The sequence below is a fragment of the Acomys minous genome (genome assembly GCF_964271855.1).
Source record: "Acomys minous genome assembly, chromosome: 2".
NCBI lineage: Eukaryota > Metazoa > Chordata > Mammalia > Rodentia > Muridae > Acomys > Acomys minous.
Genome location: NC_140484.1, coordinates 89,425,768 through 89,439,973, shown reverse-complemented (window position 1 = coordinate 89,439,973; position 14,206 = coordinate 89,425,768). Strand labels below are relative to the sequence as shown.

General features: G+C 49.9%; 1 protein-coding gene across 1 annotated transcript in view; it reads right to left on the bottom strand.

The window, feature by feature from the left end:
• SLC6A5 (solute carrier family 6 member 5) overlaps positions 1-13,566 on the bottom strand; it is a 49,608-nt gene extending 36,042 nt beyond the window's left edge. The window contains exons 1-5 of the mRNA XM_084773339.1: positions 13,316-13,566; positions 11,416-11,952; positions 8,945-9,083; positions 6,177-6,308; positions 5,736-5,909 (exon numbers count right to left, since the gene is read on the bottom strand). Coding sequence (XP_084629465.1) covers positions 5,736-5,909; positions 6,177-6,308; positions 8,945-9,083; positions 11,416-11,952; positions 13,316-13,318 — 985 coding nt within the window. The 5' untranslated portion in view covers positions 13,319-13,566. The remainder of the gene's footprint in view (positions 1-5,735; positions 5,910-6,176; positions 6,309-8,944; positions 9,084-11,415; positions 11,953-13,315) is intronic.
• Between the last annotated feature and the right edge of the window lie 640 nt (positions 13,567-14,206).

The window sequence follows — 14,206 nt, the reverse complement described above, 5'->3', positions numbered from 1 at the left end:
TTTCAGCCCGCCAGAGAAGCGGTGACAGGCCATCTCATCAGAGCTCCTCGGCCCAGCAACCCCGAACAAAGAACAGCGATAATGATCGCCTAAATTGGAAAGCTGTTGGAATGGGATTCTCTTTTCTCAGGCAATTATTAATAAATGAAAGCACAGGAAAGACCGAGGAGAAAAGGGATCATTTAATTAAAGTTCTAATGAAAATTAAGCCATTCCAGAAATAGAAATGGTGTTTATACTGTTCCCATTTGAGCTGACCCAGCTAAGGCCCTGTTTGAAAAAAAACAGTGGCTGGACTCATGCTGCAGGGCAGGAACAAACCGTCCTCCATTGTGGAACCTTGAAGGGCTGAGTCAGCCCCGGAGCCGCAGCCTGTCCTACCACCAGCTGCACCTAGTGACTAGTGACGCAGGAAGCTGAGACAGGAGGATGACCACCCAAACTGCAGAGCAAGGCCTTGTCTTAATAAAAACGGGGAGGAAGAGAAAAGAAAACGGAATGCCTGGGCATAATCTCCCTCTATCTGTAGGCAGACCCAAGCCTGGTCTCAGACGAGTGGGCATAGCACTTGGCATCTGCAATGGTGACCCGAGCAATCAGACAACGTGATCCCAGCAGCACCAGACATGGGACAAGCCTCACCCACTGTGTGTGAAGGTCACAGCGTTAAGCCATTTATGCATTATTTCATCTCCTGGAAAGATGCCAGGCTGGCTTCGAAAACGGGGTGGTTAGGGGGTGAAAGGGGTGTACCTGGGAGGTCTTTGGGGAGACACTGCTAGGAGAAGGGGTAAGCAGGTTCATTTCCCAAAGCCTAGCTTGGTGTGTCTGTCCGTCTTGGAGATGGCATGAGGAAAGCCATCCTCTGAACTCCCAACAGCTGGGCCAAGCAGAAGGGCTCTAGGCACTTGTGTCTCTGTAGATCAGGCTACTGTCACCTTTTCTACGTCACCTCAAAACCCCAACAGGGTTGACACCCCAACAAGGAGAGCCAGACCCCATTTACAGAAGCCACCCACAGGCAGTCTGAGAGGGTGGGGGCTCCGAGAGTGAGGTCAGGGGAAAGACTGATAATTGGTTTCGCTTAACTAACGAGAGTATTAAAAGCCTGGTTAAAAGTGCTGTGGCCTCTGACTCATCCGTGGGCTCTGGGGCACAATCAGAGAAATGTGCCCATTGCCTGTGTCTGGTCTGTTTTAATGGGCTGTGGTCAGTGAGTAAAGATGCCTTGCCACGCCAGGCCCCCATCCCCCTGCCTCTGGAGTTTGCTTCCAGCCCCACTGGAGAGAGACATGAAACTAACGCAGGGCAGGGGCTTGCCTGTCTCTTGAGGCATGTGCCTGGCCCAGGCTATAATACCCAGGTAGCTTTAAAAAGAATACACACATACAGACTACACAATAAATGCATGTGTGTGACACCAAATGGAGCAAAGAGTGGCCCCAAGCTGTTAGCATTCTCATCCTTACATCCATGTAGGTGTTGCTAATAAAGATAAAATCCCGCTGTGAACTTACATCCTCTTACATTTAATATGACATGGTGAGGGTTTTTCCATACTTCATTTATGAATATCTATTTTTTTATGAATATCTATTTTTAATGATTATAGAATACCTTTGCCTTATGGATGAGCCATAATTTATTGGAGCTACGGAATTAGAGCACTAAGTGTGTGGACGTTGACCACATACTAAGTCCCTATTGTTTTCCAGTGCTGTGAATGTGGTTGCAATTAGTCATTTTGTGCAGTATTTACCTGCCTCTAATTTTCCCTTGGCACAGATGCACAGATGGAGAATCATCACAACACTAGCATAACTATTGTACACAGAATCTTTCTTTTTATCACACGGACTATCAGCCACAAACATCACTTAGGAAGCACCTGAGATGATGTCCCTTTGCTGGGACTTGATGGAATAGAACACATGGACCAGAGATTCTTTACTCTCGGCAGGCAAAAAAAATCAGGGGTCATGTGGCCCAAAGTCCAGACAGACTTGAGTCTACCTTGCAACTTACAGTGTAAGTTGAAAAATCCATTTAGCCATCTGGGGAAATAATAATAATCATGTCACCTGCCAACTGTAATTCATAGATTCTATTCAGGAGGGACAGAAATGTCGCTTATGATGCAGCCTTGCAGACTAGGGAGCATTTAGCACTGAGGTCAGTCCATGGCCTTGAAAAGAATGCCTGGGTCAGCCCAGACACCTAATTCAGAGCTTATGCCCAAGGTTTTTCACCTGTAAAATGGGAACAATGAGAGAGTGCCTTTGTGGGCCTGTTGTCCGTATTAACACTGGCAATTCAATGAAAGAGCTTCTCAGAGAGATCAGTGTGCAGTGACGGTGGCTGTTTTTAGTAAGTGGTAAAACACTGCACTGATAATAGTGGACCCTATTAGTAGAGAAGTGTATATTTCTGAAGGACCCCCACCTTGGGGACAGCTGCAGGACACTGATCACTGTGACCATGTGGTCCCTCAGGCAAGCTCCAGGAAGTATCCTTGGATCCTGAATCAAAGCAGCAGCTTGACCCAGTACATACTCTTGGAATGGGCCTTGCTTTCCAGTCGTAGTCTGCCAAGGACAAGCAGGGCTCAGGGATGGAGCAGGACCTGAGGTGCTTCTCCACCCAAGACTGCAGTTCCTGGAAAGTGTGCTTGGTCTAAACTTGGCAGTTGTCTCCAAGAAGATATTCTGGCAACTGATTGCTGGTTGTGAATCTGTGAAGAGCTACAAAGTGGATCTCTCCAAGATCACAGATTTTTAGAGGTAACCGCTGCACGAGGCAAAGATGGTGGGCCCACCCCATTTCAAAACTGAAAATGGTCCCCAATGTCAAAGCTATTCTGGAGAGGGGGAGGGTGTTACTCGGTGGTGGCGTATGTGTCCGGGCTCAGCCCCCAACAGCAAGAAAAACAAAAAGGAAGTGAGCAATTTCTGGCTTGTTTCTGGCAATTTCTACCTTGGCTTGTACCTGAGCAAAATATATTGTTTCTTTCTTTCTTTGAGACCAGATCTCGTGTAACCCTACACTGGCCTCAAACTAACTATGCAGTCAAGGATGACTTTTTAATTTCCAGTCCTCCTGCCTCCACCTCCAGGGTGCTGGCATCCTAGGCATGTGCTACCACACCAAGTTTATGCCATGTTGGGGATCAAACTCAGGGTTCCATGCATGCTAGGCAAAGACTCTATCAACTGAGGTACATCCAAAGTACAGACCTGAGAAAGTTTTGAAATACTGATCCCTAGGGTCATCGACACCCCTTCAATTCATCAAGACTGTTCCTTGAGTGACACTGCTCACTCCCAGGCGATCCTGATGTGCAGCTACCCGGTTTGGGTGACACTATTCTACCATGAGAAAACTATCAATAGGGAAACCGTAGTGGTGAAGACACTGAGTCCCACAGATACGGAAGAACACTAAGCCTTAGTTATTAGTCCAGAGAGTGGACTCTTGTACTGGGGAACCTGTGCAAAGCCCTAGGGCCCATTCCTGAGCACTTGCAGCTGTGCAGGTTTGGACTGAAAGGAAGCGTCTCTATTGTTCCTCTTCTTTGCTATTATTCAAATTTTCTCCAGGTGGAAGCTGGATGTTGTGTGAATGTGTGTGTGTGTGTGTGTGCACATGTGTGTGTTACATGCATGGGTGTGTAAAAGCACTACAGTGTAAACTGTGTCCTTAGATAAGAGATGATATCTTGGGACTACAGGATGTGTGTTGATTTCTGTGAGAGAGATGTCCCCTGTTGACTCATGTGGTTGACACTTGCTCCCCAGTTAGTGGTGCTGTTTGGGGAGGCTTAGAATGTGTAGTCTTAGTGGAAGAAGGGCATCACTGGAAGGCTTGGGGGCTTGAGGGCCTATAGCCTTGCCTCAGGTGATGGTATGAATAAGAATGACCCCTATGGGCTCCCATATTTGAATGCTTAGTTACCTAGCAGTGGCATAACTTGAGAAGGATTCAGAGGTGTGGTTTTATAGGAGTAGGTGTGGCCTTGTTGAGAGAACTGTGTCACTAGGGTGGGCTGTGATGCTTCAAAAGCCCACACAAAGCCAGTGTCTCTTTCTCTGCCTGCTGCTCTCTGTAGCCCCAAGATATTGTCTCATATCTAAGGACACAGTTTACACTGTAATGCTTACACACACACACACACACACACACACACACAGTGTGTGTGTCCTACACCCAACCCTCCACATAGAGAAGTTTTGAATAAGACCGAAAGAAATGAACAGCAGAGACGCCTCCCCCGCTTCAGTGCAAAGCGCACACCTGCAGGATCTGGGTGTAGAACTCTCAGCTCCTTCTCCAGCGCCATGTCTGTCTGTGTGCCACCAAGCCCCCTCCCATGATGGTAATGGACTAAACCTCTAAAACGGTAAAGCCAGCCTCAATTAAATACTTTCTTTGATCAGAGTTGTCGTGATCGCGGTGTCTCTTCCCAGCAATAGAGCACTGACTAAGACAGCCCATTCCCAGCAGCGTGTTTCCTGACCTCTCAGCTTCCTGCTCCCTCGGCCAGGCCACAGCTCCCCTCCCTCCTAGTCTATGGAACCATCAGGTGAAATAAACTCATTCTTTCCAAGGTCATTCTGGGTCAAGGTGTCTTATCATAGCAACTAATACAGGAGGGAAGAACTCACTCTATGGTGTTAACACACCTTCGGGGCAATGATATGCCAGAGTTCTGCAAGGTATGGGCTCTGTAGGGGAAAACAGCTGGTTTGGGAGGTGAGTGTTACAAACAGATCTCAGAGACCATGTGCAACTGGCTTCAGTAAGAACCCAACTTACATGGAAAACCACATCACCCTGGGAGGGACCACTTGCTTATAGGTACCTATTAAAATAACTATAGTTTCCCAAGTGACTGACACTAGGCCCCAGCACCCGCCCCCCCCACACACACACACACTAATGGGTTTTTACACGCTCACAGCTGCTTTTGTATCCCTCCTGTGTTTTATCTTGTCAACATAAGGAGGTAGGGTACGGAATACAGTTATTTCTGTTTCCTGAGTATCCTGGCATTCCTTCCTTCTTTCCACCCAACAAGCTGAAAACATATCCCCAGACTCCCGGACAAAGTGAATTTCACACAGCCAGCACAATTTTCCTTTCTGCCCGCAGCAGGCAGCCCTCGCCCTGGCCCTCATGCTACACACATTTGTAGTAGAGTCTGGGGCTGAGTCTGCACTCAGAGCTCAGGGATCACATGCATGGAGTTCCTGGGGTCTAAGATGTGTGGCATTGTTTTGAGAAGTCTGCCAAGGAGGAGGATCTTGGGGGAAAAAAAAGAAAGAAAAAAGAAAAGCCAGATGGGGTTCCTAACTACCTCCCAGCTCACATAGCTAGACATTAGACAATGTAAAAAAAAAAAAAAAAATTAACACCCAGTAAAACAAAACAAGGTCCTAGATCTCTTGGCAAAAGTGCAAATTTCCTGGATTCACCCACTCTAATATAGCAAGCATCACTGGCAGAACTGTTAACCTGGACATTTAACAAACACAGTAGCTCCCTTGGAGGCAAGCAAGAGTTTTCTGACTCCTAGTCCCTAGCCATGAGATTTTTAAAAGTTAGACTTAAATGTGTTTGGATGTGTGGCTCATCTCTGTGCCCCACAGCCTCATACAGGGCCTGACCTGCACATTAAGATCTCACCGGATGTCTATCCAGTAAGACACATACCACCGCTAAAGCCCATCCAAACTTACCTAGTAAAAGTTTGGTTTTATCTTTGCATTCTGGTGTGTTCCAGGGGTTGTTGCAGGAGCCCCAGGGCAGCACAGATACAAAAGAGGCAAACAGGTAGAAGAGTGTGTAGCAAATGATCACGTTGTAGTATATGGCTATGAGGACAGAGATGATGAGCATCGCAATGCCACAGCCTGCAAAGAGGAAGTGCCTGTGTTGACGCCATCCCAAACCCCACGGCAGACCCACACCCCCGAAGGTGCCCGACACAGGTGTAGGCATGGACAGTGGAGTGGACTCTTGTCTATCAGGGAAATGGAGACCACCTGCCAGGGGCCCCACGGTGGCAGAAATGACCAAGGCCAAGGGAAGGTGAGAAAGAGTAGGGTCTCCCTCCCTAAGTCAGGAAGGTGTCAGGGAGGGAGGGCAGGGCCAGGAGGCAGAAGGGAAACTGGACTCACCCTGCAGAGCCGGGATGGCCTTCCACACAGACACAGGACCCTGGCTGGCAAACTGACCGAGTGACACCTCTAGGAAGAAGATAGGCAAGCCAGCCAGCGCTAGCATCATCAGGTAGGGAATGAGGAAAGCACCTTGGGAAGAAAGTGGGAAGGAAGAGTCAGGAGGCTAGGCAGGGCTCTCTGGCCCTCTCTCACCCTCTGCCTGGTACAGGGCTCCTCAGAAATAGACTGAAGAAGCCTTTGATGTCCCAGCTAGACAGAAGGCACCCACCGTGGGGGCAGCTTAGGACCTTCTCCCAAAATTATCAAGCTATTCATAGGAAAATAGTACTTGTCTCCATCTTGAACTGCATGGAAGGTATATGCTAGTGGTTTTTGCGTTCTTATCAATACTTCTATTCCCACCCAGCCCCACCCCCCCCACACCCTCCATCCCCAAAGTGAGCCTTTCTAGGGTGTCACAAATCCATGCCTTTCATTGGAGGCAGATTTGGTGGATTCCCATCAACACTTAGGCCTTCTAAGTGCCTACACTAAGGGCTGAACTTGATTTGGGAGCCTCCTGTACAAGAATCTAAGGACACCACAAGCCTTTGCCCCACCAGACCTTTAGCCTGCTTTGCCAGGTGTCCTCCCACTCAGCCAAGTCCCCACCCACGCCATCATCACCCACAAGCAGCAGCATTGTCACACACCTCTCAACTTCCTTCTTGGCTCAGAACTTACTCCTCAGAGGTCAGCCCTCCATCTTGGAGGTGGAGAGGGGTGTTCCCACAGTCCTTTGCTCCCAAGCACCCTCTCTTCAGAAGTTTATGTGCTTATCTTATCTGGACTGTGAGCCCCCAGAAGTGGTTCTCTTTCTGACTGTTCCTCAGAGGCCTGGGGGAGGCTGCAGTACCTGATAGCCTCTGCTGCCTTGCTGGGTTCTGGGGAGGTTTTTTGGTTTTTGGTTTTCGGTTTTTGTTCTCTCTCTCTCTCTCTCTCTCTCTCTCTCTCTCTCTCTCTCTCTCTCTCTCTCCCTCTCCCTCTCCCTCTCCCTCTCCCTCTCCCTCTCCCTCTCCCTCTCCCTCTCCCTCTCCCTCTCCCTCTCCCTCTCCCCCCAAGGTTTCTCAGGCCTGAATAGCATTACCAAGGAATAGCCCCACAAGGGTCAAGGTCAATTTGGGAGCTAGACATAACAGAGTCCAGAAAGCTCTGCTCAGCTGAGGAAACTACTTCCCTCTAGCAGAAGGGCGTTTCCTGCTAGAGCCTCCAGCCAGGAAGGTCCTGACAAGTGCCAGGAACTATTGAGGTGCAGGCTTGGGCTCCTTCTCTACTCTCTCTGGATAGAAATTTATTTTTAAAAAATTCATTGTGTGACCCTTCTGGTTTTGAGGAGGTAGAACCAAGCTCCCCATTTTTGCTATGGGTTGTGAGGCGCCCGAGCCGCACTGCGGACAAAGCCTCCGCTTTTTTCCGCAGCCCCCTTTTTAAGCCCTCAGGGCCGGGCGACACAAGAGCATTTGCACAGGCAAAATCGTCCTCCTGGAATCCCTCCCCTCGCTCCATCCCCCCACGCGCAAACCCCCTTCTCAGTCCCCGCAGCCGTAGGACCAGCACCCCACTTTGGCTCCCCTGACTCAGGCCTGGGGACTCCCTGCTCAGGAAAAATGAAAAGCCAGCTGGGGCAGCTGGGACGCCACATCCTATCAGTTTCCGGGGCACCCCTGATTGCGAACACTCTGCAGTCTGCATTAGTACTTGTCCATTTGTCTTGTTCGGAACTGGAGGTACGGGGGGGGGGGGGGAGGGGAGCGGGGGGAGTGTGGAAGGGGGTGTCTTCTATTTTACACCGTAACTGCCCCCTGCTGTAGCATGGGTTCCAGTCTGAGCCCTAAATACCTCCTGGAGCCGACCTAAAACCAGGCCGGAGGAGACTGGGTGAGGGGCGCATTCCTTGCACCTTTGGCCCAGTAGAGTTACGAACACCTGGAAGGCCCTTGTCAGCTGGCCAGGGGCGAGCAGCCGGCCCCTCGCCTCAACCTCAGACGTCAAGCCAAGGGACCTTAACTATATTGTTCCCTTCCTGGTGGGTACATTAGAGATCCAGTGAGTTCTATTGCACGCTCCTTGGCGCCCCCCACTCTTCTTTCAAAGCCACATGGAAGGGGATTCATCTTTGCTAAATGATTTAACGAAAATCAAAATATCTCCCACCTCTTCCCAAGAAAAGAGGTGTGGGATGGGGTGCTTCCGAGAGATTTCTGAGTAGGTAGGTACACACCAAACTCCCCCCCCCACCCCCGCCTCGCGCGCGCGCGCGTGCGCGAGCTGTTGCACCCTTACTCTGTGTATGGCTGTTCACTGCAGTCTCCAAGGATTTCCCAGTTACAACCTTAAGCCAGACACAATTTGACCTTCGGGACCCAGGGCATCAGGCTCGAGCTCTGAAGTGCGTTCCTGCAAGCTAGTACTTCCTTCCTGACTAATCGACGAGTTAACCCGATGAGTTAATCCGAGTTGGAACATCGGTGCTTCTGTGTACACTTGGCTGGAGACCCAGTCCCCAGTCTGGGCCAGTAGAGATCCCCAGTGAGTGAGGCTTATGCCTCAGCTGAGCCCACCTCCTCTCTGAAATCCAGAGGGCTCCGTTTGCTTCGGTAGTCTGCCCGGCAAAGAACCAGGCTGCCCCAAGTGTCCCTCCCAACCACTGCCTAAGGTCTTCGGATGCACCCCCACCCCTCCAGTGCCCGCCCCCTCCGCAGGCGGAAAGAGCTGAAAAGCCATACCTCCCCCGTTCTGGAAGGCCAGGTAGGGAAACCTCCAAACATTGCCCAGCCCCACTGCGTACCCCACCATGGACAGGATGAAGTCCAGTTTGCTGGACCAGTTCCCTCGGGCCTTATTCTCATCCCCTTGCTCGTCCTCCTGAGGGCGGAAAAGCACATTGTTGGATAGCAGACCCAGGTAGGTCCTCAGCAGGCCCCAGTCCGCCCTCCCCACCACAGCTGAGGGTCCTTCCCCCGCAAGCAGATTCCCCAGTGTCCAACAGAGGATGCATCGGCAAGCAAGACCCCAAACCTGAAGAAAGGATGCATCTACGAGCAGAGCCCTCACCCCCTCACCCCTGCACTGAGTCTTTCAGCAAGCAGGCCCCCAAATTTTATGTTAAAGATCCGCTTTAATCAGACCTCTGACCCTGTTTCTCAAATCCTACAGTCAGGGCACACCAGCAAGCAGCCTTCCCCAAGCACAGAAGTCCCCGTCACACCCAACCTCTCACCAGGAGTTCATGTGGCAAGCAGACCCTCAGTATCATGCCTGGAGTTCCCAGCAAGCAGTTTCCTAACCAATTCCTCTTCCTACCCCACAAAGAAATGCCCTCACTGCACACCCCTCCTCAGCCCTTTCTTCAAAATGTGTGCCAGAAATAAGAATTGTAATGCTTCAAGCCAGCCAGAGCCCCTGCCTCACTTTTCTCTGCCAAAGCTTGCAGGCAAAACCTGCCCAGTCAGCTAATTTTAAGAGGTGCATTTCTTCAACCCTGGGGAGAGGGAAACGGGCAGGATGGAGAATTGGAGCTGACACAAGAGAAAGAATAGAGAAGGCTGGGTAGCCAAAACCATGCCTTCCTATCTAGATCTTGCTACTAAGCAGAGACAACTCCCTGTAAGCTGCTTGGGCTCAGCCTGAGTCCACATCTATAGAATGGGGAAGGGGGGGGGTGTCTGGATGTCAGTCTCTGAGGCATCTGCCAATTTACATAGCAGCCTGTGACTCTGGGGGGGGGGGCTCCTGTCTCCAAACTCATATGGACTTGATTCTAGAAAACAAAACCAATGAGGAGGGCACCCTGTATGAACTCTGAAAGTGTTCCTGACACCCAGACATTGATGTGACCTGCTTCCCACCTATCACTATGTAGCTTGGAGTGCTTTCACAAGGGTTCTCCGGGGTCATGGAGGCAAAGCAGTGGTGGTCCAGGGAGATGAGGGCCCAGGGATAGGAGAAGGGCAGAGTGAGTGTCCCAAGGGACTGAAACATGGGTACTCTCAGGGACCTTCAGGTTCTTTCAAGGCCCATTGCTGTTCCACTTCCTAGCCCCACCCTCCAACACAACTGACAGGATAAGGGAGTTTCAGCTCTTTTTGCGCAGTGCAGAGGTAAAGGGGGGTGAGTGAAATATATATTTTTTACTCCATTGTTGGGTACATACTGTTAAGAGCATCTAATATATGCAGAACAGTGTTCTAGAAAAAAAAAAAACTCCCAAAGCAAAGAAACATGTAACTGCAAGGTTATTTCTTGTTACTCGGATGACTGGTTGGCTGGGTTCCTACTGTGTAAGTTCTCAGGTGGGGATCTGGCTACAGAAGCTCCATAAACCCTACATTACATGTGGCAAAAACTTGGTCCCCTCTCAACCTGTGCTCTAGCCACACACCATGAGTCCAGCCTTGAAGGGGAACTAGAGAAAAGGGGAGGGAAGAGCTGGAATCCCTAAAACAGCATGAGGGCAGGGGGGCAGAATCAGAGAAGGAAATTATTGGGGTGAAATGGAAACAAAAGCCTACACAGAGGGAAGACTGCCCTGACCCCTGGTCCAGAGATTGTAGGTTTTGTCCTGTCTCTGGTTAAGGGGTAAATACAGGAGCTATCCAAATGACAAAGGTCTGAACTGACCCTTATACAATTCAGGAGGCCTATGTAAGGGGGAAAAAAAAGATACTGAGGTTGGGAAGAGCTCGGGTTAAGAGACCCTGATGCTTAATAAACTTCAGCAGCCCCTCATTAAAAGAGTTCACAGGTAATAAGGTTGGCCTACAGGGGAAAGCCCTCAAAATAAGCTACACCCCTCTCCCATTCCACCCCAGGCTTGTCTCCGTACTTCTTTTTAAATTGGAGTTTTTATTTTTGAAGAAGCAGAAAAAAGACCCAGACTTTAGTAGGATGGGGACTCCCGTCTGGTGCAAGATGCAGAATCTACCTTTGAACGGGTCTGCACCTGTTCTACTGCTGAGGCTGGGAAAGGCAAGTCCGAACCTTGCTGGCTGCACACACGCACACCCCAAACCTTAACTAACGACCTGACCCCCGCCCCCAGCAGTGCCAGCTTCCAAAGCCCCAAAGCTGCCTCCAGCATCCACCACCTGGCATTGCCAACCCGTTTCCCCATCAGCATACGTGCACCCGCCAGGGCCCAGCTCCCTTCGCGCGGTTGGAGAGCAGCAGGCAGCACGGCCGCTTTCTACCTGCTTACCGGTATGGCAGTGGTGGCCACGCTGCCCGGGAGCACCGACGCGATGCCATCGGTACCCAATACCACTGTGCTCTGGCTCATGTTCACCCAGCCCACGGCTGGGGTATTGTTGTGCTCCAGCGTGCCCTTGCCCACACTCACGTTCGCGTCCTCCTCCGGGCCGCGCAGAGCTGGAATCTTGCAATGCAGCGCGTTGCCAGCCCCAGCAGCCCCAGAAGAGGGATTGGCCTGTGCGCCGCCGTGCCCTTCGCTTAAGTCCTGGAGGGCCGCGGAGGTCGCCTGGGCCCGGGGGCTACTGGGTTTACAAAACCCTACTCCTGGCTGCTGGGCGTCGCAGGCTTTCACATCCGCAGACTGGAAAGTTTGGGCCCCCGTAGAAGCCGACCTGGGCACACGTGGCGGCTGTGTAGCGGCCGCGAGAGCCGTGGCTGGCGGGTCCTGCTCTGGGCTGGTCCTAGGTGCACGAGGGCCCGGCACCGCTGCTGCCTCCAGGCTGTTGGCTGCCTGTTTATTCATTTCCTTGGGAGCACTGCAGTCCTGCAAACACAATGTCAAGTTCGTGCAAAACAAATAAACACAAAAGTCACGGTAGCATTAAAAATAAAATATGTGCATCTGCATACACAGATGCACGCATTCCAGGTCCAGACACAAAATAAACAGGGGAGCAAATGGAATCCGTGTTCTTCAACTCGCCAGTCTTGTCTGTAGCCCTGGAACATGAAGAAGCTAGTATTTTCTCCTCAGTGGAGGATGAACTAAAACAGAAGCACCAGTGGTTTTGTCAGGGGGAAAGAGGCGGGCAGTATAGAAATAACCCTACAGCCAGGAGCTCCCTGCCCTCTGTGAATTTCAAATCAAGGCTGTGGGTACCACATCCCCTTCACCATTGTGGAAAGATTCTTTAATTTTCCGCCCCATTTCCTTTGTCATTCAACAATACACATTGCCCTTTTTTTTTTCTTTCCTTTTTTCCCATAGACAAGCTGTGATCACAAAACTGATGTTCTGCATAGGCCAGGGCTGGAAGCCACATGGGTAAATTCAAACTCCGGCACTTCAAACCTACCTTGGTCGCCCGAATAGCAAAATCAAGGATAAAGGGTTTTTGTTTTTTATTTTTAATCAAAATATTACCATTAACCAACACCCCACCACTGAAACAATAAACAAGATGGAACACACAAAACAGTAACTGGCTTTGATCCTTACACACTCTGCATTTGTTTCCAGACAACCTACAACACATATTTCCAAGTGTTTTTGTTTTTCTGTCTATTCCCGGGAATCTAACATCTTTCCCCTCCCTACTCTTGACCGAGGACGAAAACCCAGTAATAATTTTCACTAGCTTTCTCCCTATTGAATTTTAAACGTAAAGATTTGCCAGCAGAGGGTTTCCCTTTGGCTTCCTCATACTAGTGTTACCTTTCAGAGTTCCATGTTAGTATAAATAATTATTTCACTGTAAAACTAATCAAATTACCTTCCCCTCAATCGAAAGCCTCTGCTCTAACCCGCTTCACAAGTGCACAGACTAAGTTTAGATGTACCAAACCCAATGCCTGGACCCCAGTAGGCATTTTCAATAGTCTCTAGGACTCAGAGCAACTGGCAGGTGCGCTAACTTGACTTTCAGCACCACGGACAGAGAATGGAATCCGGTTTTCGAGCAGCTTCACCAACCCCGGAAAAATCTTTCTGCCCTCGGGCAAAGCTCCCAAGTACGCTTACACCGCTTACCCGGACTTAAGCCTTCGAAAGTGTTCTCTGCTTCCCGCCTATTGCACAGTATTTCCAAAAAAGAAATACTCCCAAACGAACCTGTCATCCTTATCCCCACATCCATCTTTCCTCTTAAGAGGGAAAAAAAAAAAAAAAAAAAAAAGCAAGCACTCACCATGTCTGACGCGGACAACAGATTGAACCGTAGAGTAAAACCCACTACTGGTCTAAGTTTGGCCCTGAAACAAGAGGCGCTTTCTATATCTCCCCGGGAAAGGCCGGGTTTGCGTCAGTAGGAAGCAAGGTGCCCTTCGTTTGACATCTTCCTGATAATACACGTTTGATAAATCATTACCCCTTTGGATTTGGATTTTAAAGGGACAACAGCCTGGAGTACGACGCCGTCCTGTTGTCACTCGGGCAGGAGGGGGCTGCGTGTTTGGCGTGACTCATGTGGGTCTGATTACTAAACCAAAGCCGGTAGGAGGGAACGAGAAAAGTTTGCCACCTCCTAATTAAGGGAAACATGAGAGAGACACGTCCCACTGCACCCAAGACTCCTAGGCAAGGCATAGCCACCAACCAAATGTATTGGGCTGTAATGAGGGAGGGGATCAAATCAGGCTTGCTCTCTCTCTCTCTCTCTCTCTCTCTCTCTCTCTCTCTCTCTCTCTCTCTCTCTCTTCCACCAAATTTACTTGTGCTCTCTCTGAGTCTCTGTCAGATTGCAAAATAACACACACACACACACACACACACACAGAGAGAGAGAGAGAGAGAGAGAGAGAGAGAGAGAGAAATAATGGTGGTCGAGCCAGATCTGCAATGCCTGTTCCAGGCTAGGGTCCTGCATTTGGTGAGGGTGCACCTGACTGGTCAGTGTGTGTAGCCTAGATTCCTACATCCCAACCTTTCCAAAAAAGCCAGTCTCAGAAAGATCTTAGGTTTTCGTTTAAATAATTAAATCTGTTTTGTTTTGTTTTGTTTTGTTTTGCATCTCTGTTTTGTTTCTGCTAACCCTGGGTACACTTGCTGTTTCTTGTATTTTTTAGGCTCTTCCAGAATT